This window comes from Salvelinus fontinalis, chromosome 10, assembly GCF_029448725.1.
Source record: "Salvelinus fontinalis isolate EN_2023a chromosome 10, ASM2944872v1, whole genome shotgun sequence".
Taxonomy (NCBI): Eukaryota; Metazoa; Chordata; class Actinopteri; order Salmoniformes; family Salmonidae; genus Salvelinus; species Salvelinus fontinalis.
This window is the reverse complement of record NC_074674.1, coordinates 26833467-26858958: the sequence shown is the minus strand read 5'-3', so window position 1 is coordinate 26858958 and position 25492 is coordinate 26833467. Positions and strand designations below refer to the sequence as shown.

At 43.7% G+C, this 25492-nt stretch overlaps 1 protein-coding gene across 1 annotated transcript; it reads left to right on the top strand.

Moving 5' to 3' along the window:
- Positions 1–1588: 1588 nt before the first annotated feature.
- On the top strand, positions 1589–7264 carry LOC129863886 (neurofilament medium polypeptide-like). The gene is made up of 3 exons (XM_055936264.1): positions 1589–2723; positions 3776–3900; positions 4843–7264. The coding sequence occupies exons 1-3, from the start codon at positions 1692–1694 to the stop codon at positions 6464–6466; spliced, it is 2781 nt and encodes a 926-aa protein (XP_055792239.1). The 5' UTR covers positions 1589–1691; the 3' UTR covers positions 6467–7264.
- The last annotated feature ends 18228 nt before the right edge of the window (positions 7265–25492 follow it).

The following is a 25492-nucleotide window of genomic DNA, read 5'->3' as shown; positions in this document are numbered from 1 at the left end:
CAGAATCATTTCTAACAGTGTGGCTACTTGGTTGAGCTGGTAAAATGCCAACGAAATGTACCATTTTACTGCCCCCCCCCCCCCCCCTGTTTCTAATCTGTCTAAATAAAGCATTGAACAAATAAAAATGTAATTCCACAAAACAATATTATCTATAGGCCCTTATCATCAATCAAATATTTAGGCTAGAAACCATTTGCATTTCTAAACCATTGATTGTATGAGAAACAGTTTTGTGTTTTGATGCACTGATACCCCAAAAAGTGTTTTCACAACACTCTCTTAAAAACACCAATATTCAGGTTGAAGAACCACTGTGAGTGTTTCAGAGTACTTGATTTCTGTTTGAAAATACATGCCGTCTATTTAAACACTTACATTAGGTTTACAGTCAAACACTCTCCAAACACCAGATCTCAGTTAAGGCGCATTACTTTCATGGTTTCATTACACAATCACGGTGTTTTGAGACTTTCCATTTTTACAGTCTACAGTCTGGATGCATTTTCATCACTACAGAAATGATTTGATTAGAAATGTCTCAAAAAGAGCACAAGAGAGCAAATTTGTCCAAGATGAACTTCACGCTTCATCATTTCCTGAAACTAGCAAGTGCTCACAGATGATTCATGCATGCATAGCCTGCATAGCCTTGTTGATTGAACCCTTATGCCCTTATGGTGGTCTCAGTTTATACGTCATCGGTATGTCACTGATGGTATAATCCCTCTAGCATCGGGAGATTTGATGTCAAGAAGTAATCGATCACCTATATTGAAGATTTAGCACAAACACATAACATCAATACTAACAAATTAGGTCGGCTTTATACATGTTCGTTGGCAAAGATGAAATACTCATTAAATACATTTAAGGATCGACTTTCGATTTGAAAGAAAATGTTTGAACACTTTCAAACGTCTTATAAAGACGGGAATTGTGTGTGGCTGCTTTAAGTCGCTGCCCATGGTGCTGCTAGCGCTAAACGAATGGCTAGCGTCTGGCGGACTGGCTCTTTCCAAGGTGCTGATATTGGTCTCGTTCTGAATTGCATTGGTGTAACAGTTTTTGCTGAGTAACAATAGGGAACATAAGAATTAACATGGGACATTGAACTCCTCCATAAGTCACATCTCCATGCATAGAAATGCTGCACATTGGTTGTTTGAATGAGAAAATGCAGAGATGTATCGGTCATTTCCTTTCTCACTAATGTTCAATATTGCGAGAAAGTTATATATTCACTCGGTGACAAGCGACAACTGATAAATACCTGAACACATAGGCTATCCTAATGAATGACTCAGCATCTGCATGGTTTCGAATGAATGATTCCAGTTCTGGAAACATCCTAATGATAATCGCCCCTTTCCTTTTTTCCCCTGTGTGATTATTCCTCTGCCTTTCAACCCGCCACCCACGAACCCTCACACTCCCACGTGGTGTTTCTTGAAAAGTCTGAGGGGTTGGTTGAGACATGGCCCTCCCCCATTAGATCAATGAGCCAGTAAAAACAGTTCATACTTGCCTTTTTAACGATTGCGCCTTTCGTATATAAAGGACAGCCGGTGAGGCTAAGAATGCTGTGAGCGCCATCCACCCCGCATCTGCACACACACACACACCCACCCCACTACTCCACCTCGCACACCTTCCCAGCCATTTGCACACGCACTTCCTTGTCTGGCCGGATGAGTTACCACCCGGTGGACACGGTAGGGAGTCCATTCAGGAGAAGCATGGATAATAGGACAAGCTACGGCCGCTCCTCCGGCACCCCCTCCAGCGGGTTCCGCTCTCAGTCCTGGTCCCGGTCAAGCCCTAACAAGCCCTACAAGAGGAGCGTCAATATGCCGGTAGCCAGAGCGTACAGCTCCACACTCCTCAGCTCCGCCGACAGCGTTGATTTCAGTCAAACTAACGGAGACTACAAGCGTTCCAATGAGAAAGAGCAGCTCCAGGGGTTAAACGACCGTTTCGCCGGTTACATCGACAAGGTGCACTATCTGGAACAGCAGAACAGCCAGATTGAGGAGGAGATCCAGGCGCTGCGGCAGAAGCAGGTGTCGCAGTCCCAGCTAGGCGATTTATACGACCAGGAGCTCCAGGAGCTGCGCTCCATGCTGGAGCAGATCCACCACGATAAGGCGCAGATCCAGCTCGACACAGACCACATCGAGGAGGACATCCAGAGAATTAGGGACCGCTTCGATGAGGAAGCTCGCATCAGGGATGAGACGGAGGGCATCATCCGGGCGCTCAAAAAAGATATGAACGACACTGAGTTAGTGAAGTCGGAGTTGGAGAAGAAAGTCCAGTCACTGCAGGATGAGATTGCCTTTATCCGTAACAACCACGAGGAAGAGGTGAGCGAGCTGTTTGCCCAGGTGCAGGCGTCGCAGGTGACCATGGAGAGGAAAGACTTCCAGAAGACGGACATCACCGAGGCGCTCCGGGAGATCCGCACCCAGCTCGAGGGCCACTCCAACCAGAACCTGCAGCAGGTGGAGGAGTGGTTCATGTGCCGCTATTCCAAGCTCACTGATGCTGCGGAACAAAACAAAGATGCAATCAAGTCCGCCCGTGATGAGATTGCGGACTACCGCCGCCAGCTCCAGTCCAAGACCGTGGAATTAGAATCCGTCCGGGGAACCAGGGAGTCACTGGAAAGGCAGCTGAATGACATCGAGGACCGACACAACAACGACCTGTCCAGCCTGCAGGTATGATGAGACCCACTGTTGGCGTTGTTTTCTTACAGAAACCCCCAGCCACAGGCTTAATGGTGAACTGTTCTATAAAGTTGTATTCTTTGTGTAATTAGAGAAGCAACGTAGTGAAAAGAGTTGGCTAAATAATATTATCAGATGTGTTTCGTTTATCATATAGGCTATCAAATTGTGCCAGAGTCGTGCGAGGATATTATCACGATTCCTATGAGGTTTTTATTCTTAATTTAGGTCTACCTATAAGGAGAGTTCCCTACTTTGAGAAAGAAACATATACATATTATATTTGTTTTATTGTGTTAATATAGATAGATGTGTTTTATCTAGGTATACAAGCTCTGCGCAATGGTGGTGTCTGCGCATTTGCTTTAAGATAAATGGCACAATGCTGACATCTTATGGGCACGGCTTTTACATCGCCCATCCTTGTTGAAGCATTAGGCTACTTATACGCTGCGACAATTGGTGAAAGTCAGGAGACATTGTAGGGTTCTTAATTAAGGGGAGACATAATGCAGCAAACGTTTTTTTTTTTTGCCGAGTCAGAGACGCGGGTCGATGCGTTCATTGGCTGTGTCCTTGCCTCACCCCACACAGATTTCGAGGAGGACTATTGAACAAGTGTGAAGAGGCTGCCCTTGAAACAGTGTACACTGCGTCAGAATAAATTATTTCACAGAACAATAATAGCCTAACCTTTTGCGCAGAACGGTCTCCAACATATCAATTGATTTGCCCTTTTACAAGGAGACAGGGTGACTTCACACTTTCAATTGTTATTGCAACGATATTGTAATGAAATCTCAAAGCGCTTTAATGTGTTGTACATTTACACACGTTTCAATGTGCTTGTGATATAGCCTAATTAATTACTAGGAACAAAATACGAAATTGTTTTTTTTTTTTTTTACAGTTTACATATTACTTCCAAAGGGTTCTATCCTGCTCCAAAAAATAGATAACCAAATATTTTTTCAGAGTTCCACACAGGCCCAGGTAATAACAGCTCCTAACCAGCTCATGTCTCTTGGTCTTGTTTTCTGCAGGAGACCATCCACCAGCTGGATAATGAGCTCAAGGGCACGAAGTGGGAGATGGCGCGTCATCTGCGCGAGTACCAGGACCTGCTCAATGTCAAGATGGCTCTTGACATCGAGATTGCTGCATACAGGTACAGTGCGACGGATATATTTTTTAAACACGAAGAAACAAAAATTGTACTCATTATTAAGGAACAAAAAGATTGTATTTCATCATGTGTAAAATATATATATATATAAATAAATATAAAGGCAACATTTAAAGTGTTGGTCCCATGTTTCATGAGCTGAAACAAAAAATCCCAGAAATGTTCCACATGAACAAAAAGCTTTTTTTCTCAAAAATGTTGTAGATACATTTGTTTACATCCGTTAGTGAGCATTTCTCCTTTGCCAACATAATCCATCCACCTGACAGGTGTGGCATATCAAGAAGCTGATTAAACAGCACAATCATTAAATAGGTGCACCTTGTGCTAGTGACAATAAAAGGCCACTTTAAAAGGTGCAGTTTTATCACAAAACACAATGCCACAGATGTCTCAAGGTTTGAGGGAGCATGCAAATGGCATGATGACTACAGGAATGCCCACCAGAGCTGATGCCAGATAATTTAATGTTTAGTTCTCTATCATAAGCTGCCTACAACGTCGCTTTAGAGAATTTGGCAGTACGTCAAAACGGCATTACAACCGCAGACCACGTGTTACCACGCCAGCCCAGGACATCCAATTTCTTCACCTACGTGATCGTCTGAGGGGTGGTGGGGTGGTTCGGTGGTGCTGAGGAGTATTTCTGTCTGTAATAAAGCCCTTTTGTGGGTGGGCCCAGCTGCCAAGTGGGTGGGCCTTTGCCCTCCCAGACCCAACAATGGCTGCACCACTGCCCATTCAAGTGAAATCCATAGATTAGAGCATAATTTATTTATTTCAATTGACTGATTTCCTTATATGAACTGTAAAATCTTTGAAATTGTTGCATGTTGCATTTATATATTTTTTCAGTATATATCAACCCTAACTTTTATATTAGGCCTACACTATACTATATATAATTTTCTATTGTTCTTGCAGGAAACTCCTAGAAGGTGAGGAGACCCACTTTAGCACTTTCCCTTACCGCCAAGCTGTCACCTCCTCTAAGAAGTCCAAGTCTGGGCCTCCCAAACTGAAGGTCCAGCACAAGTTTGTAGAGGAGATCATTGAGGAGACCAGGGTGGAGGATGAGAAGTCTGAAATGGACGTGGACCTGGAAGAGATTGCCCAGGAGCTGTCTGCCGCATTGGAGGCAGAGGCCACAGATGACAGAGAAGAGGAAGGAGAGGATAAGGGAGAAGAGGAAGGAGAAGAAGCAGTGGGTCATGGAGAAGAGGGAGAGGGTGACTCAGAAGAGGTTGTAGCCTCCACTGAAGCCCAAGTGAGCTCCAGCGCCCCTGCTGAGGAGGAAGAGGAGGACAAAAACGGTGGTGATGAAGAAGAAGATGGAGAGGGTGCCGAGGAGGGAGAAAAAGAAGAAGAGGGTGAGAAAGAAGGAAAGGATGAGGGTGAGGGTGAGAAGGGAGATGATGCAGAAGGTGGTGATGAGGGAGAAGGAAGGGAAGAGGGAGAGGAGATAGCCCCAGAATCAAAGGTCTCTCCTGACAAAGAGAAGGCTGGAGAGAAGGAAGGAAGCGGAGGAGAAGAAGAGACAGCAGAGGGAGAGGGAGAAGAGGAGGGTGGTGATAAAGAAGAAGTTGCAGGTAGTGACAAAGGATCCAAAGATGGAGATGATAAGGATGAGAAAGATAAGAAAGGAAAGGATGAGAAAGATGACAAAACAGATGAGGCAGATGTAGCCAAGACAGAGTCTCCAAAAACAGATGCCCCCAAGAGTGAGGCCCCAAAAGCTGAGGTCCAGAAATCTGAGGCCCCAAAAGTCTCCAAGCCAGACTCCCTGAAAGCTGAATCCCCTAAGGCTGGGTCCCCTAAGTCTGAGTCACCAAAAGCTGGATCCCCCAAACATGAATCCCCCAAAGCTGGTTCCCCTAAATCTGAATCCCCAAAGCCCGGCTCCCCCAAATCTGAAACCCCCAAACTTGCTGGATCCCCCAAATCTGAATCCCCCAAACCTGCTGGATCCCCCAAATCTGAATCCCCCAAACCTGCTGGTTCCCCCAAATCTGAATCTCCCAAACCTGTAGGGTCCCCCAAATCTGAATCCCCCAAATTAGGATCCCCTAAAGCAGAGTCCCCTAAGGATGAGGCTCCCAAACCAGAAGCTCCCAAGTCAGAGGCCCCCAAGGCTGCAGAAGAGAAAGTAGACAAAAAGGGTGACACAGAGGAAGAGAAGGTAGAAAAGAAAGATGCAGCTTTGAGCGGAGAAGTGGAGAAGGGTGCCCCAGAGGACAAAAAAGACGATGGGAAGAAAGAGGAGACGGATGTGATCTCAAATGGAGTGGACGAGAGCCCCACCAAAGATGACCCCAACCAGAAAGATGACCCCAACCAGAAAGATGACCCCAGCCAGAAGGTGGTCATCACCAAAACGGTGGAGACCATCACCACTGGAGAGGACGGAGCCAAGCATGTCATTAAATCAGTCACTGTCACCGAGACTGTGAAAGAGTCTGAGGATATGATTCAGGAGAAGATGGTGTCCAGCAAGACGATGGAGAAACACTCTTCCAAGTCCGTCAAGGTGGTGACCGAAACCGAGTGACTGCGCCCCAACCAATCCACCCAGGAGGGTCAGGGAGGAGGACACGACGACAAGCAATCATACAGCTAGAGCGATGTAATAAAGATAACCACTCTCAAACATACAGAAAAGCAAAGAGAGAAGCCATATGATGTGACAAAGCTAAAATTTCTAAAATGCATGTTGAGTGAAGCTATAAATGAGCTTTTCTGCAGATATGGTCAGGAAAATTTGGGAATGGGACAGATTATTAATTCTCTTTCTATCTGCAGTTCACAGGAGGGCTCACGGGTGGGGGCGTCTGCATGCTAGCTCAGGGAGGGAGTCCCCTCTCTAACATGTATGTATGGATGGATGGATGGGAGAGTGATAGAAATGCATCTTCATTCAAATGAAGTTTTTTGGGGGGCCCAGGTGGGAGGGTCCACTTCAGAAGTAAGCTTACTTATTATGTGACGATACCAATTGAGCCAAAAAAATACAATCAACTACAATACAATACAGTGAAGAAAGAGAATGACGATGGTGCAATGAACTCATGATCATGAACATACAGTACCCAAAGCAATTAACGCATAAATAACCTTGAAGAAACTCCTAGCCTTAAACATGCTTTGTATCAGTGTCTATTATGTTTACGAGTGCAATTGAAAATAAATCTGTAAATGCGCCCACATACATTATTGTATGCATAGGACGGACTTGAATTTAAATACCGAACATACATGAGGTGCTACAGTTTGCAATCCCATGTCTTTACTCATCATGAATGATTTCCCAGCAGCATTTGCTCAATAAATGTCGTACTGAAATACAAAATATGGTCTCTTGTTCCTTTATGACACGCCAAACTCATTCCACGGACGGCTGAGTTCCTGCGGGTTTTCGCTCCACCCTTGTACTTGATTGATGAATTAAGGCCACTAAGGAACTCCCCTCACCTGCTTGTCTACGTCACTCGGCCCTCCGTGGAATGAGATTGACACCCCTGCTTTTTGCAATTTTCCTGTTCTGTACGTTCCCTTTTGAATTTACAGTAGGTTTCTCACCACAATATGCACACAATATTCAACTTCCTCATCTGCTTTAATGGGGATGAGATTGCATCCTTCATTATCTTTTGCAGCCTAGAATTTATACAAAACCGCATAAACATCCACAGGCTGTCCTCTACAGATATTCACAGTCACAATCGGTAGGTAATATGTGCATGCCATCTAAGAATAGGCCACCAACAATAATGTGAACAATGCAATCCTATGCCATCACATGCAAATAGCACTTGATTAGAGTTGATTTATCAAATCAAATCAAACTTTATTTGCAAAGCACATTTCTTAACAGAGAAAATTGCACTTCAAAGTGCTTTACATACTGTACATAAATAAAATAATAAAACATGAGAAAGATTAAAAAATATATATATATATATACACATACATTTCTAGACAAATATAAAATTAAGATAGATTAATTAAGAAAATAAAAGAACAGTGGACATGAGAGACTAATATGAAAGATTTAGACTGAGAAATGTATGGTATATGACATAGTAGTCTTTCAGCCATTAGTTATATTATTCGAGAACAACATTACCTACAATGTTAAACAGGATTTGAAACTAAACCTATTTTAAAGTATTTTACACTACAACTTAAACAATGGAGTGATAGGTAATTTGGAGATTCAGCAACATTGAAACAGACAGTGACTCGTTTGGAAGTTCAGCACCACAGGAAAGTGGACAGCAACGGTCTCAGGCACAAGCCACACTGGAAAAATCCCTGAAGAAGTTTCTTTGAAATCCTATCCACATACACTGAGTGTAGAAAACATTAAGAACTTCCAATTCGTCGGGCAAGGTGTCGAAAGCGTTCCACAGGGATGCTGGCCCATGTTGACTCTAATGCTTCCCACTGTTGTGTCAGGTTGGCTGGATGTCCTTTGGGTGGTGGACCATTCGTGATACACACAGTAAACTGTTGAGTGTGAAAAACCCAGCAACATTGCAGTTCTTGATACAAACCGGTGTGCCTGGCACCTACTACCATACCCTGTTCAACGGCACTTAAAGTGGAACTGACAGTGTTTTAGTAACATGACATCGTATTAAAATATGTTCATATACACCTCCAGTAAGAATATGACACCTTGTTTTTATTTTCTGACAAGCGAGCACTTAGTTATGGTAATTTCAAATGTTCATAAATTTGTAGAATGTTTGGGAATGACGTATAGTAAGGCATTTGTGAAAATTCTGTTTGGACAATTAATAGACACTGCAGCAAATAAAACCTAATAAAAACATCTGTCTTGTCCAGGACTGGTGTCTATGCAGACCGGTATGCCATAGCCAATCAGAGCTAATAGCCAATCAAATAAGCCATTTGCCACACAGGCCTGCCATCATTCACTTTGGAATGGACTGTGTGTTTACAGGCAGAAGCAACAGTGCGACTTTAGAGCATTACAACGCATTGGCCAAAAGCCACAAAATACACCTGAATGGATTTCTGCAAATATGTACATACCACAGGAGTCCTCTTACATTTGGGAACTTCACAGTCCTATTGATCAAACAACCATGAAAAGGTATCTCTCCCTCAGTTATGCACATCAACAACAACAAGATCAACAACTAATGCTAGCCAGAGCAAGATGAGCTAAACTCTAACAAGGGTACATTGGATAAACCCTCTCAAGCTTTTGAAGCTAGTTGTTCATCAGCATTGCAGTGAAACAATGGGGAATAGCAGCTTGCTTGTCCTTCTGCATCTTGCCTGCCAATGCATGCTTGTCCCAACCCACGTTTTGACAACTGAATGGGAACTTGTCTGCCTGCCCACCCATTTGATCAATGCCAAATACATTTGACTGACAACTAAGAGATATGCTAAATGTGGATAACAATCGTTCAAATTCAGCATAGATAGCTAGCTAGCAAAGCGAATCACATTTCTTGCCAGCTAGCCAAATAACACCTGCATCTCTAGCTGTAGACACAGAAAAACGATATGGGGGGGGGGGGGGGTTGTTGGTCACTCACCCACTCCTCCAATGACATGACATCCTCCCAGCAGCTAGCTATCTAGCGTTAGGCACTGTGTTTTTAGCTTGCTATGTAGATAAGCTAGCCCAGGGGTGTCAAACTCAATCAGTGCAAGGGACCTATTTAAAAAACAACGAATTTGCGGGCCAGACATGACCTATTTGTTTTCACAAAAAAACGTGCAACTGCAACCCAAACTGGCCATTGTTTATTAGAAAAAATATGGCTCTTTATAATGTCCACTTATATACAGAGAATGCTGTATATAGCATTCTAACATATTAAAACATGCTATTTTGTATGCTATTTTATCTCTTATAAATAATATTTGTCCAGCCTTAGCTGCTTTGCTTGCAGATGTGCATAATATGCTGCGACCCTAATCAGAAAGTATTTAATAACAAATAACAAAAACGTAGCTATAGGTTTGTTTTAACATTTAAACTTAAAACATGTTTTACATTTTTTTGCGCTGCATGGATCACCGGTGCGGTAGAATGCAACATTATATTGTAGTTGAGTAGCCAGCCTGGGTTACTGATCAAAATGTTGCTGAAATATGCCTACATGTTTCTCTTTTGCATGGTGTTTTCTTGCAGGTTTTGTTTTTTGGTTATTCGTTGTCAAGCTTTAAAAACCAAAGCCAGACTGCAACATTTTAGTAGCCTAGCTAGGACTGTGGCATGTGTCTGCACACTTTCCCTTTGCTGCGGGCTGTAAAGGGGACACACGAAAGCAGCTCAATTTAAGTTAAATTGTCCGATGTGAGCGCATCCAGCTGTAATCTCATGAAGTGAAATAAAAAAAATAAGATTACAACATAAATCAAAAGAAGAAAAACCTTAGAGAGGTCTGCCTGTAGGCTACGACTGTAAATTGACTATATGAGCTTTTTTCTCCGTTGCTTGTCCTCACGTTGCTTGTCCTCACCTGATCCGGGCTGAACGCTACTGCACCTGCCGACACTGCTGGTCGGGGACGATACTGCGGGGACGATGCTCTATGCTCACTCAGTGCGATTTCAACCCATTTCATCAGTGGACTTTGCCAAATAGCATGAATAAAAACAAACTAAAGCAGGCAAAAAAGCAGTGGGTTATAAAACATGTCACGTTTTAATTCCAATACAAGTAAAGCCTCTGCCCTAGTACGTCAAACTGGACCCAGGGGCAGACGTAACATAGTAAAAGTAAATATGTTTCCCTCATTTAAATGCCCACCCACCCCGACCAAGCGGTTGCTAGACAATCGTGTTATATGCGCAGCCACCCCGACCAACCTGCCTCCTTTTATTTATTCCTTAATAACTTCTTTGGGGTGGCCCCCCTCCTTCTTCTCAATTTCCGCCTAAAGACATACCCTAATCTAACTGCCTGTAGCTCAGGCCCAGAATCAAGTATATGCATATTCTTGGTATCATTTGAAAGGAAACACTCTGAATTTTGTGGAAATGTGAATTGAATGTAGGAGAATATAACACAATAGATCTGGTAGAAGAAAATACAAGGAAATAAACATACGTTTTTAGTTTTTTATTGTTGTACCCGTTTATTGTAACTTCAAAAATGAGCGAGCTACATGATATTGAGCATGAAGTCACCCAGGTGTCCCACACAAATGTACCCAAATGTACCCAAGTGGCCAAATTGGTACAGTGATACATTTTGAAGGAAAAAACTATATACAAAATACATAAATGCTATTCTAACACCCCCCCCCAAAAAATATATACATAAATGATTTTTTTTAAATAAAAAAATAATAATAAACAAACAAATAACAAGGGTAACTATTTACACATTTTCTATTTACAATATTGTAAAGACCATCAGTCCTCTACACAATATTGTGCTGCTCATGCCATGCCCCATAGCAGTCTCTTTCTGCTGTAAAGCAGAGGGTTACTGAACAGGCGGTGCAGGTGATGGGGCATTTCCTGTGACAAAGCGCACAACGATGTCTCACTACTGTCACGCCCTGGCCTTAGTTATCTTTGTTTTCTTTATTATTTTAGTTAGGTCAGGGTGTGACATGGGGGAGGTATGTGTTTTATATTGTCTAGGGTTTTTTGTATGTTTATGGGGCAATGTTTAGTCTAGGTGTATGTATGTCTATGGTTGCCTAGATTGGTTCTCAATTAGAGACAGCTGTCTATCGTTGTCTCTGATTGGGAGCCATATTTAGGCAACCATAGTCATTAGGTAGTTTGTGGGTGATTGTCTATGTCTATGTGTAAGTTGCCTGTGTCTGCACTTGTCATTATTATAGCTTCACGTTCGTCGATTTGTTGTTTTGTTTAGTTTGTAAGTGTTCTTCGTCTTTGTTGATTAAATATGTGTTCATTTCACGCTGCGCCTTGGTCCTCCTCTCTTTCACGTAACGACGATCGTGACACCTACTGTGCCCTTTTTGCCCTGAGGCACATTCATGCCTGCAGAGATGAATCTGGGCAGGTGAACAGCACTGGTTGGAGCAGAAGGTGCTGCAGCGCCGTCTACGCTGTCCGCCTGCCCAGCGCCATCTGAGCTACCCGTCTGCCCAGCGCCGCCTGCGCTGCCCGTCTGCCAAGCGCCATCTGAGCTGTCCGTCTGCCCAGCACTGCCTGCGCTGCCCGTCTGCCCAGCGCCGTCTGAGCCGCCCGTCTGTCCTGAGCCGTCAAAGCCGCCCGTCTGTCCTGAGCCACTAGAGCCGTACGTCAGTCAGGAGCCACTAGAGCCATCCGTCAGTCAGGAGCCACTACAGCCGCCCGCCAGTCAGGAGCCACTAGAGCCGCCCGCCAGTCAGGACCTGCCAGAGCCGCCAGTCAGCCAGGACCTGCCAGAGTCGTCAATCAGCCAGGACCTGCCAGAGTCGTCAGTCAGCCAGGACCTGCCAGAGTCGTCAGTCAGCCAGGACCTGCCAGAGTCGTCAGTCAGCCAGGACCTGCCAGAGTCGTCAGTCAGCCAGGACCTGCCAGAGTCGTCAGTCAGCCAGGACCTGCCAGAGTCGTCATTCAGCCAGGACCTGCCAGAGTCGTCGGTCAGCCAGGACCTGCTAGAGTTGTCGGTCAGCCAGGAACTGCCAGAGTCGTCAGTCAGCCAGGAGCTGCCAGAGCTGCCCGCCAGTCATGAGCTGCCTTCCAGTCATGAGCTGCCCTCCAGTCATGAACTGCCCTCCAGTCATGAGCTGCCCTCCAGTCCGGAGCTGCCATTCAGTCCGGAGCTGCCCCTCAGTCCCCTCAGTCCCCTCAGTCCGGAGCTGCCCCTCAGTCCGGAGCTGCCCCTCAGTCCGGAGCTGCCCCTCAGTCCGGAGCTGCCCCTCAGTCCGGAGCTGCCCCTCCGTCCAGTGGCGCCCTCTAGGATGGCCTTCAGTCCGGGACTCGCTGTAAGGGTCCTCACTCCAGAGGCGCCACCAAAGCGGGTATTGACTATGGTGGAGTGGGGGCCACGTCCCGCACCCGAGCCGCCGCCGTAAGAAGGCCCACCCGGACCCTCCCCTTCTATGTCAGGTTGGGGGGGGGTACTGTCACGCCCTGGCCTAAGTTATCTTTGTTTTCTTTATTATTTTAGTTAGGTCAGGGTGTGACATGGGGGATGTATGTGTTTCGTATTATCTAGGTGTTTTTGTATGTTTATGGGGCAATGTTTAGTCTAGGTGTATGTATGTCTATGGTTGCCTAGATTGGTTCTCAATTAGAGACAGCTGTCTATCGTTGTCTCTGATTGGGAGCCATATTTAGGCAACCATAGTCATTAGGTAGTTTGTGGGTGATTGTCTATGTCTATGTGTAAGTTGCCTGTGTCTGCACTTGTCATTATTATAGCTTCACGTTTGTCGGTTTGTTGTTTTGTTTAGTTTGTAAGGATTCTTCGTCTTCGTTGATTAAATATGTGTTCATTTGACGCTGTTCCTTGGTCCTCCTCTCTTTCACGTAACGACGATCGTGACACCTACTGTGCCCTTTTTGCCCTGAGGCACATTCATGCCTGCAGAGATGAATCTGGGCAGGTGAACAGCACTGGTTGGAGCAGAAGGTGCTGCAGTGGACTTGCTGTAGCTAGCAAGCTCCTGGATGAGCAGCTCCCTGAAGGCTAGCTGTGAGATGGGGGGCTGTCCACAGCTCTTGGCCATTTCCTTCTGGAGGATGAAGGAATTCACCACAGCAATGTCAATGAAATGATAGAAAAATGTTTTGTACCATTTCATGGTCTTCATGGTCTTGTGTACTACAATGTATCCTATCAGCGCATCTGACAGGTCCACACCTCCCATGCTCTTGTTGTAGTCCCTGATGGCTGCAGGAATGGGGACATTTTTTGTCGTCCATGACCCGGGAACCATCCTTTACACGTCTGATGACATGATCTCCACTGAAGGACTTGTGGATACTGGAGCACATGACCACCTCTCTGGTATCCATCCACTTCACAAACAGCAGGCCATCTTCACGGATCCATCGCATGGTACCCCGCTCAGCCCGCTTAGGCATGTCGTTCACCTTGGTCTTTGGAAATCCCACCCTGTTGGTCCGAATGGTGCCACAAGCCCACACATCCAGCTTCCTCAGGTCTGCAAACAGGGTAGGGCTAGTGTAGAAGTTGTCCACAAAAAGTTTGTAGCCCTTCCCCAGCAGTTGAAAATCCAATAACTCCATAACGGAATCATAACTCAGTCCATTACCGGTAGCAAAACTGTTTTTTCCCTCATAAACAAAAAAATTGCAAGTGTAGGCACACACAGAATCAGCCAAAACAAACAGCTTGTAACCCCATTTGGTTGGTTTGTTACGCATGTATTGTTTGAGTCTGATTCTAGCCTTTGAGGCTACCATTCTCTCATCGATGGACAGGTTCTGGGCGGGCTGAAAATAAGTCTTGCAGGCATCAACGATGCTGGGGTAGAGAGGTTTTATTTTACAGAGCCTATCAAACCTTGGTGTGCCTCTCTTCTTGTCATTCTCCCCATCAACTTCTGGGTCACTGATGTGAAGCGCCCGTGAGATAGTCTGAAACCTTTTAGAAGACATGACAGTCATGGGGAAAGGCAGTTGATAGAGAGCTGATGTTTTCCAGTAGTCCCTTAGACTTTTCAACTTCACCAGCCCCATGTAAATGACCATTGAAAAGTAGCAGAAAAGGTCTGACATGGAAATGGTCTTCCATGCCTCTTTCTTTCCTGCCTGCTTCTTTGCCCCATAGTTATTGGTGTTCGCCACCAGGGAATCAACAACTGGCGAGGTGAAAAACAGTTGAAAAAGTTGAAGGGGGCTGTACTTTGCAGTCATGTCTAGTTGAGGTCCTGGCTGCCTTTTGGGTCTAAAAACTGGTGGATTTGGTTCCACATCGTCTTCTAACACAGAGTGCCAACGACCCTCTGGCCCTCTGTCTGCAGGTTTCTCTCTTCCCCACCTCCTCTTCGTTGTCACTGACTTCACAACTCTAGATGGCCGGGTAGGTGTGGAGCCGGAGACAGCGGGGGTCTGGCTGGATGAACCAGCTTCAGAGGGAGATGGACACCTAGACATTGGCGGCTCATAATCAGAATCACTGGCACTGTGAAGGATAAAAAAAATCAGTAACAATACTTTCACGTATGAGCCCTGTATCAACACAAAAAATAAACAGATATACACTGCTCAAAAAAATAAAGGGAACACTTAAACAACACAATGTAACTCCAAGTCAATCACACTTCTGTGAAATCAAACTGTCCACTTAGGAAGCAACACTGTTTGACAATACATTTCACATGCTGTTGTGCAAATGGAATAGACAACAGGTTGAAATTATAGGCAATTAGCAAGACACCCCCAATAAAGGAGTGGTATTGCAGGTGGTGACCACAGACCACTTCTCATGCTTCCTGGCTGATGTTTTGGTCACTTTTGAATGCTGGCGGTGCTTTCACTCTAGTGGTAGCATGAGACGGAGTCTACAACCCACACAAGTGGCTCAGGCAGTGCAGCTCTTCCAGGATGGCACATCAATGCGAGCTGTGGCAAGAAGGTTTGCTGTGTCTGTCAGCATAGTGTCCAGAGCATGGAGGCGCTACCAGGAGACAGGCCAGTACATCAGGAGACGTGGAGGAGGCCGTAGGAGGGCAACAACCCAGCGGCAGGACCGCTACCTCCGCCTTTGTGCAAGGAGGAGCAGGAGGAGCACTGCCAGAGCCCTGCAGAATGACCTCCAGCAGGCCACAAATGTGAATGTGTCTGCTCAAACGGTCAGAAACAGACTCCATGAGGGTGGTATGAGGGCCCGACGTCCACAGGTGGGGGGTTGTGCTTACAGCCCAACACCGTGCAGGACGTTTGGCATTTGCCAGAGAACACCAAGATTGGCAAATTTGCCACTGGCGCCCTGTGCTCTTCACAGATGAAAGCAGGTTCACACTGAGCACATGTGACAGACGTGACAGAGTCTGGAGACGCCGTGGAGAACGTTCTGCTGCCTGCAACATCCTCCAGCATGACCGGTTTGGCGGTGGGTCAGTCATGGTGTGGGGTGGCATTTCTTTGGGGGTCCGCACAGCCCTCTGTGTGCTCGCCAGAGGTAGCCTGACTGCCACTGGGTTCCTCCTAATGCAAGACAATGCTAGACCTCATGTGGCTGGAGTGTGTCAGCAGTTCCTGCAAGAGGAAGGCATTGATACTATGAACTGGCCCGCCGTTCCCCAGACCTAAATCCAATTGATCACAACTGGGACATCATGTCTCGCTCCATCCACCAACGCCACGTTGCACCACAGACTATCCAGGAGTTGGCGGATGCTTTAGTCCAGGTCTGGGAGGAGATCCCTCAGGAGACCATCCGCCACCTCATCAGGAGCATGCCCAGGCATTGTAGGGAGGTCATACAGGCACGTGGAGGCCACACACACTACTCATTTTGACTTGTTTTAAGGACATTACATCAAAGTTGGATCAGCCTGTGGTGTGGTTTTCCACTTTAATTTTGAGTGTGACTCCAAATCCATACCTCCATGGGTTGATAAATTTGATTTCCATTGATAATTTTTGTGTGATTTTGTTGTCAGCACATTCAACTATGTACACTGATTAGCATCGCTAGCATAGCGTCACAATTAAATAGTAGCATCTAAATATCATTAAATCACAAGTCCAAGACACCTAATGAAAGATACAGATCTTGTGAATAAAGCCACCATTTCAGATTTTTAAAATGTTTTACAGGGAAGACACAATATGTAAATCTATTAGCTAAACACGTTAGCAAAGGACACCATTTTTCTTTGTCCACCATTTTTTCTCTCCACCAGTAGCTATCACCAATTCGGCTAAACTAAGATATTGATAGCCACTAACCAAGAACAAACCTCATCAGATGACAGTCTGATAACATATTTATGGTATAGGATAGGTTTTGTTAGAAAAATGTGCATATTTCAGGTATAAATCATAGTTTGCCATTGCAGCCACCATCAGAAATCTCACCAAAGCGACTAGAATTACTACAGAGAGCAACTTGTATTACCAATTTACTCATCATAAAACATTTCTTAAAAATACACAGCACATAGCAATGGAAAGACAGAGATCTTGTGAATTCAGACAACATTTTAGATTTTCTAAGTGTTTTACGGCGAAAACACAATAAATCGTTATATTAGCATACCACATATGCAAACGTTACCCGAGCACTGATTCAAGCCAAAGAGAGCGATATCGTTATCATCGCCAAAATATATTAATTTTTTCACTAACCTTCTCAGAATTTTTCAGATGACACTCCTGTGACATCATATTACAACATACATATAGAGTTTGTTCGATAATGTGCATATTTAGCCACCAAAATCATGGTTAGACAATGACAAAAGTAGCCCAGCTGGTCAGAAAATGTCGTGCACCATATTAGACAGTGATCTAGTCTTATACATAAATACTCATAAACTTGACTAAAAAACATAGGGTGGACAGCGATTGATAGACAATTTAATTCTTAATACAATCGCGGAATTACATTTTTTTAATTATCCTTACTTTTCAATACAGGTTGGGCCAAGCAAAGCTACACCTAACAAAATGGCGGAACGTGCGTTTAACATTTTTCTACAGAACAACGATTTATCATCTTAAATATTTCTTACTATGAGGTGATCTTCCATCAGAATCTTGGGCAATGTATCCTTTCTTGGGTCTAATCTTCTTTTGGTCGAAAGATGTCCTCTTGTCTGTCGAAATGCCCACTAACGTTCGACCGGGACCCCGAAACGTGCCCGGCGCTTCAAAGTGCACAAAGCAATACCTCAAAATCGCACTAAACGGATATAAATTGCTATAAAACGGTTCAAATTAACTACCTTATGATGCTGTTAACACCTATAACGAGTAAAAATATGACCGGAGAAATATTACTGGCTAAACTAAAGCTTGGAAGGAGGCAGTCGGATGTCCTTTGCGCGCCACGCGCAGGCAGTCAAAGGAAGTTACTTCTGGTATTTGGTGTTTTATAGAGGCACTGATTGCGCAATCGACTCCATTCAAAGCGTCATCACGTACTGACACCCAGGGGAAGACGTAAGCAGTGTTAATAAGAATATTTCATTCATTCAGATCTAGGATGTGTTATTTTAGTGTTCCCTTTATTTTTTTGAGCAGTGTATATAGACTACAGTGAACATAATCACTATGGTGAAGTGCTGTTCCATTCCATGTTTATGTAAAATAAATGTAAAAAATATATAACACACACACAGTATTACCAATGTGTACTTTACACATTTCATTACAGATTACATTTTTATACATTGCAAATAAAATAAGAAAATCCCCCCAAAAATTCTCAAATGAATAATATTTCATATTAATTTCAAACAATGACATTAGCATTAGAACTTACCAATCCAGCATGGCATCCTTGCCATCCAGAAACATGTATTCCGCCTGGGAGTCAAAACTAGCTTCATTAAAAGATTAATCTTCCTGAAGAAACTCTGTCTCGCTGTCACTATCAATTTCCTCTATAATTTGGGTTAAATCTGTATACCTAGACTTTTTTTTGTTTTTTTCCTGATTTATTAGCCATAATTTAAATATATAAACTTGTTGAAAATGCTATCGAATATGTACTGATATGCGTAACACTCGTGGCTCCGTCAAGTAGGATTTGCAATGGTGAATGAACCTCTTTTATGCCAGAGTTTACGACAAAGGCTGGTCTTTGAAAGTATAAACATTACATATTGCAGTTTACCTCAGCTCATTGGCTATCTTCCAAGCTAGATTTCAAGATGATCAGTGGTCATTGGGCCAAAATACAGTCAATCAACGATAGACCGGGCCTACCATTGGTGCGTAATGAGGTAATTGATTGGTGTCTTCAATCGGTTTGCTTCGGTCAATACGTCCCGGGAAAAGAACCATCATGTATGGTTGTGTTAGTAACAACCAGAGGATTGCAATAAAACCAACCATGACTGGATAAACGTTTGTTTAGTGCGTGTAATTACCACGAACGCTTCTTTCCAAAGTTGAATGAGACAGAAATCACGACGCAGCCGGTTTACAAATGTTTCGTGTTAGGCTATAAAAATGGATTTTATCAAACAAAACGAACATTCACTGTGTAGTTAGGACACTTGGAATTGCCACCAGAGGAAGATCTTCAATGGTAAGCGATTTATTTTATTGTTATTTCTGACTTTCGTGACGCTAATGCTTGGTTGGAAAATGCTAGTAATACTTGTGTGTGTGGGGCGCCGTCCTCAGAAAATCACATATTTGCTTTTGCAGTAAACCTTTTTGAAATCTGACACAGCGGCTGGATTAACAAGACGTTCATCTTTTAAATGATGTAAGATACATGTATTTACAAGAATGTTTAATACAGCGAATGGTGTATTTAAAATGTTAGCTCTCTGCAGTTTCACCGGATTTTGGCCTCGTGGAACGTTAGCGTCTCACCTACCCTAGAGAAGTTAAGTAACCTTATTTCATATGTAACCTTACCAAAAGTAGTATATCCTTTCTGGCGCAGGCGTTCCGCTAGCGACCCACCTTGACAACATCCGGTGAAATTGCAGAGCACCAAATTCAAAACACAGAAATAGTCATAATAAACATTCATAAAAAATACAAGTGTTACACATCGGCTTAAAGATGAACTTCTTGTTAATCCAGCCGCTTTGTCAGATTTCAAAAAGGCTTTACGGCGAAAGCATACCATGCGATTATCTGAGGACAGCGTCCCGCTTACAAAAGCATACAAACATTTTACAACCAAGTAAAGGAATTACAAAAGTCAGAAATAGCGATAAAATTAATCACTTACCTTTGAAGATCTTCATATGGTTGCAGTCACAAGAGGCCCAGCTACACAATAAATGTTAGTTTTGTTCGATAAAGTCCCTCTTTATATCCCAAAAACTCTGTTTTGTTGGTGCGTGTTGTTCAGTAATCCACTGGCTCAAAGGCTGTCAAAACATGCAGACAAATACATCCTAATAGTACTGATAAAGTTCTTCGAAACATGTCAAACGATGTTAATAACTAATCATCAGGTTGTCAATTGTCTAAATAATCGATAATATCTCAACCGGACAATAGCTTATTCAATAGAAAGGAAAACAACGAAGGGCACGCACTCGGTCACGCGCACAAACCAGCACTGCATGATTCTACAGTCCACTGACAGAAGGGTCTCATTCTTCTTCATTTTTCAGAAAACACGCCTGAAACAATGTCTAAAGACTGTTGACATCTAGTGGAAGCCATAGGAACTGCAATCTGGGTCCTAACCCATTAGATACTCTATAGGCATTCAATTGAAAATACCAACATCAAAGAAATCCCACTTCCTGGATTTTCCTCAGGTTTTCGCCTGCCATATCATTTCTGTTATACTCAGAGACATTACTTTAACAGTTTTGGAAACGTTAGAGTGTTTACTATCCAAATCTACCAATTATATGCATATCCTCGCTTCTGGGCCTGAGTAATAGGCAGTTTACTTTGGGCATGCTTCTCATCCTGTAAAGGCAGTCAATGTTGTTCTCCCCCTTAGACGAGAAGGAGCATGGATAGGACCAAGATGCGGATTGAGGGAAATAAGCCATCTTTTAATGAAAAAACAGCAAACAAGACACTACAAACTACAAAACAACAAACGTGACTAACCTTCAACTGTCCTGTGAGGACACAGGAACAAACACCCACAAAACACCAGTGAAACCCTGGCTGCCTTTGTATGACTCTCAATTAGAGACAAACAATACACACCTGTCTCTAATTGAGAATCATACCAGGCCGAACACAAAACCCCACATAGAAATACAAACATAGACAAACCCACCCAACTCACGCCCTGACCAACTAAAATGAATACAAAACAAAGGAAAACAGGTCAGGAACGTGACACATCCAGATGTCGAAATACTGCCCCCAAGCCATAAGAAGATATCATGCTAATTTCAGTATCCAGGATTTTTACTTTTATTATGTTATGTGTAGTCTATGAGACCATGCTGAGTAGTTTAGAAAAGGTTTTATGACTGATACACAGTGCCTTCAGAAAGTATTCATATCCCTTGACTTATACCACATTTTGTTGTGTTACAGCCTGAATTCAAAATTGATTAAATTAAATACAAATCTCACCCATCTACACACAATACCACCTAATAAAAAAGTGAAATCAAGTTAAATTTTTTTTTGCAAATGTATTGAAAATTGTCACGCCCTGACCTTAGAGAGCCTTTTTATGTCTCTATTTTGGTTTGGTCAGGGTGTGATTTAGGGTGGGCATTCTATGCTTTGTTTTCTATGTTTCTTTATTTCTATGTTTTGGCCAGGTATGGTTCTCAATCAGGGACAGCTGTCTATCGTTGTCTCTGATTGGGAATCATATTTAAGTAGCCCTTTTTCCCTCCTTTCAGTGTGGGTAGTTAACTTTGTTTGTGGCACTAATGTCCTTGTAAGCTTCACGGTTGATTCTTTCTTTCGTTTGTTTTTTTGTTGGCGACATTTTAATAAAAACGAAAATGTGCACTTACCATGCTGCACCTTGGTCTTCTTCCAGCGACGGCCGTGACAAAAATGATATACAGAAGTATCTCATTTACATAATACTTTTACCCCTCAGTCAACACAGAATCACCTTTGGCAGTGATTACAGCTGTGAATCTTTCAGGGTAAGTCTCTAAGAGCTTTGCACACCTGGATGGTACAACATTTGCACATTATTCATTTTTAAATGAATAATGCATTAATATGCATTTTCTGCATTAATATGGAGTTGGTCCCCCCTTTGCTGCTATAACAGCCTCAACTCTTCTGGGAAGGCTTTTCACTAGATGTTGGAACATTGCTGCGTGGACTTGCTTCCATTCAGCCACAAGAGCATTAGTGAGGTCGGCACTGATGTTGAGCGATTAGGCCTGGCTTGCAGCCACCGTTCCAATTCATCCCAAAGCTGTTCGATGGGGTTGAGGTCAGGGTTCTGTGCAGGCCAGTCAAATTCTTCCATACCCTCAGGCTGAACCAGGAAAGGGCCTTGTATGCTGTAGAGTTAAGATTTCCCTTTACTGGGATTAAGGAGCGTAGCACAAACCATGAATAACAGCCCCAGACCATTGTTCCTCCTTCACCAAACGTCATAATTGGTAGTATGCATTGGGCCAGGTAGCATTCTCCTGGCATCCGCCAAACCCAGATATGTCCGTTGGAGTGCAGAGTTTGAACTCGATAGTGAGTGTTGCAACCAAGAACATACCATTTTTACGCGCTTCAGGTTAGTATTATGGAGCAACTATAATCTTGTTGATCCATCCCCAGTTTTCTCCTATCACAGCCATTAAACTTTTAAAGTCACCATTGGTCTCATGGTGAAATCCCTGAGCGGTTTCCTTCCCCCCGGCAACTGAGTTAGGAAGAATGCCTGTATCTTTGTAGTGACTGGTTGTATTGATACACCATCCAAGGTGTAATTACCATGCTCAAAGGGATATTCAATGTCTGCGTTTTTTATTTTTTACCCATCTACCAATAGGTGCCCTTCTTTGCGAGGCATTGGAAAACCTCACTGGTCCTCACTGGTCAACTGAGGGACCTTACAGATCATTGTCTGTGTGGGGTACAGAGATGAGGTTGTCATTCAAAAATCATATTAAACATTTATGCACACATCCAACTTATTATGTGACTTGTTTGGCACATTTTTACACCTAAACTTATGTAGGCTTGCCATAACAAAGGGGATGAATACTTACTGACTCAAGACATTTCAGCTTTTAGTTTTTAATAAATGTGTAAGAATGTCTAAAAACATAGTTCTATGTTGACATTATGGGGTATTGTGTGTAGGCCAGTGACACCCAATCTGAATTGAATTCATTTTAAATTCAGGTTGTAACTAAACAAAATGTGGAAAAAGTCAAGGGGTGTGAATGTTTTCTGAAGGCACTGTATCCAGTCCTCTGCAATGCAGTTTTTCTTGGTGCATCATTACGCGAAAATTAATTGTTTTAAGCGATTTAGGTTGTTTGGAATTTATTATGTGATTATTATATTAAATTGAAGACATGTTGGGTGCTGTCCATGGGTGACTCTGCTGATTGCTAACATTCTTCCTCTCAGGATTTTAGCTCAGCACTCACGTAGAGTGCTGAAGGAAGCAACTAAATTGTGATGAGTCATAAAATCAGCTCCACAGTATTTCAATGTCTTAAAAGCAATAAAAACACACGACTGATCCCAGATTTGATCGTTCTCAGCCCTGAAATTAGGTAATAAAAATGCCATCCCTCTCTGAAGTTTCTCCCGTTCCTCAGCATCTGTTCTCAGACACACTGGACCTGAGCTGCATAGCTGATGGAGCCTCTGATGTGGACCTTGCCAGGTTAGTGCTCCCTCAAGACGGAATAAAGTACAAAAAACGATCAGATCCCTGCTAGTGCATCATGATTGTGCCTGCGTGCTCTGAATGTCGATGTAGGCAACTCCAAACCCAGAGAACTAGCTGTGTTCGCCATTCATGATCGGCACTATGGACAGGTTACCTGAAGTGCAACACACAGAGATATCTAATTCTGTGCTACACACTTACACCAGCGTGTGTGTGTGTGTGTGTGTGTGTGTGTGTGTGTGTGTGTGTGTGTGTGCCAGCCTTAGTGTCAACACTGGGACACTGTGGTAGACTGCTGCAAGGATGTTTTTCTGTATTTTGAAAGATTTTGGGACTATATCAACAAATGACTAATAGTTGTTGGGTGGAGTTTTCCTTTAAGCCATAAAGTCTCACTCTGGAGGGTACTTAAAGCGAGATGAGAGATGAGTTAAAGAGAGATGAGAGAGAAGGAAGGAGATTTAAGAAAGTGAGAGGGAGCACACTGCAGACTCTCTTGAAGGGAGGGGAGGGTAGAGGGCGTGTGAGTGGTGCATTGAGATGATTAGTAACTGATGAGGGAGGAAGATAAACAAGGGGGATAATACAGTAGAAGGAGGCGCTGTAGGTTCCAGAGAGACTAATGGATGTGCTCATAAGATGGCTCTTCTAGGCCTAAAAGATATCTGATAGGCTAATTGTAACGGCTCTCGTTGGTGGTATGAAGAGTGGACCAAGACGCAACGTGGAAAGTGTTCATGATTTTAATATTCAAAAACACTCAAACAAAATAACAAACGTGAAAATGAAAGCGCACAGTTCTGTCAGGCAGAAAAACTAAACAGAAAACAAGATCCCACAAAACCCAAAAGGAAAATTACAACTATTATATGATCCCAATCAGAGACAACGATAGACAGCTACCTCCGATTGGGAAACACACACGGCAAAAAACAAAGAAATAGAAAACAGACTTTCCCACCCGAGTCACACCCTGACCTAACCCAACATAGAAAATAATAAGGAACTTTAAGGTCAGGGCGTGACACTAAAAAGCATAGTTAAACAGTATTCTAATGTCTTTTTACAAGCAGCTAATAAACCATTCAATCGATAGTTTTTTCAACATTTACAAAGTACACTGCTCAAAAAAATAAAGGGAACACTTAAACAACACAATGTAACTTCAAGTCAATCACACTTCTGTGAAATCAAACTGTCCACTTAGGAAGCAACACTGATTGACAATACATTTCACATGCTGTTGAGCAAATGAAATAGACAAAAGGTGGAAATTATAGGCAATTAGTAAGACACCCCCAAAAAAGGAATGGTTCTGCAGGTGGTGACCACACACCACTTCTCAGTTCCTATGCTTCCTGGCTGATGTTTTGGTCACTTTTGAATGCTGGCGGTGCTTTCACTCTAGTGGTAGCATGAGACGGAGTCTACAACCCACACAAGTGGCTCAGGTAGTGCAGTTCATCCAGGATGGCACATCAATGCGAGCTGTGGCAAAAAGGTTTGTTGTGTCTGTCAGCGTAGTGTCCAGAGCATGGAGGCGCTACCAGGAGACAGGCTAGTACATCAGGAGACGTGGAGGAGGCCGTAGGAGGTCAACAACCCAGCAGCAGGACCGCTACCTCCGCCTTTGTGCAAGGAGGTGCACTGCCAGAGCCCTGTAAAATGACCTCCAGCAGGCCACAAATGTGCATGTGTCAGCATATGGTCTCACAAGGGGTCTGAGGATCTCATCTCGGTACCTAATGGCAGTCAGGCTACCTCTGGCGAGCACATGGAGGGCTGTGCGGCCCCACAAAGAAATGCCACCCCACACCATGACTGACCCACCGCCAAACCGGTCATGCTGGAGGATGTTGCAGGCAGCAGAACGTTCTCCACGGCGTCTCCAGACTCTGTCACGTCTGTCACATGTGCTCATGTGCTCAGTGTGAACCTGCTTTCATCTGTGAAGAGCACAGGGCGCCAGTGGCAAATTTGCCAATCTTGGTGTTCTCTGGCAAATGCCAAACGTCCTGCACGGTGTTGGGCTGTAAGCACAACCCCCACCTGTGGACGTCGGGCCCTCAGACCACCTTCATGGAGTCTGTTTCTGACTGTTTGAGCAGACACATGCACATTTGTGGCCTGCTGGAGGTCATTTTGCAGGGCTCTGGC

Coding starts and splice junctions, on each gene's coding strand:
- LOC129863886 (XM_055936264.1), top strand. CDS start 1,692: ATGAGTTACCACCCGGTGGACACGGTAGGGAGTCCATTCAGGAGAAGC. Junction 2,724..3,775: donor ACGACCTGTCCAGCCTGCAG/GTATGATGAGAC, acceptor TGTTTTCTGCAG/GAGACCATCCACCAGCTGGA. Junction 3,901..4,842: donor ATCGAGATTGCTGCATACAG/GTACAGTGCGAC, acceptor TTGTTCTTGCAG/GAAACTCCTAGAAGGTGAGG.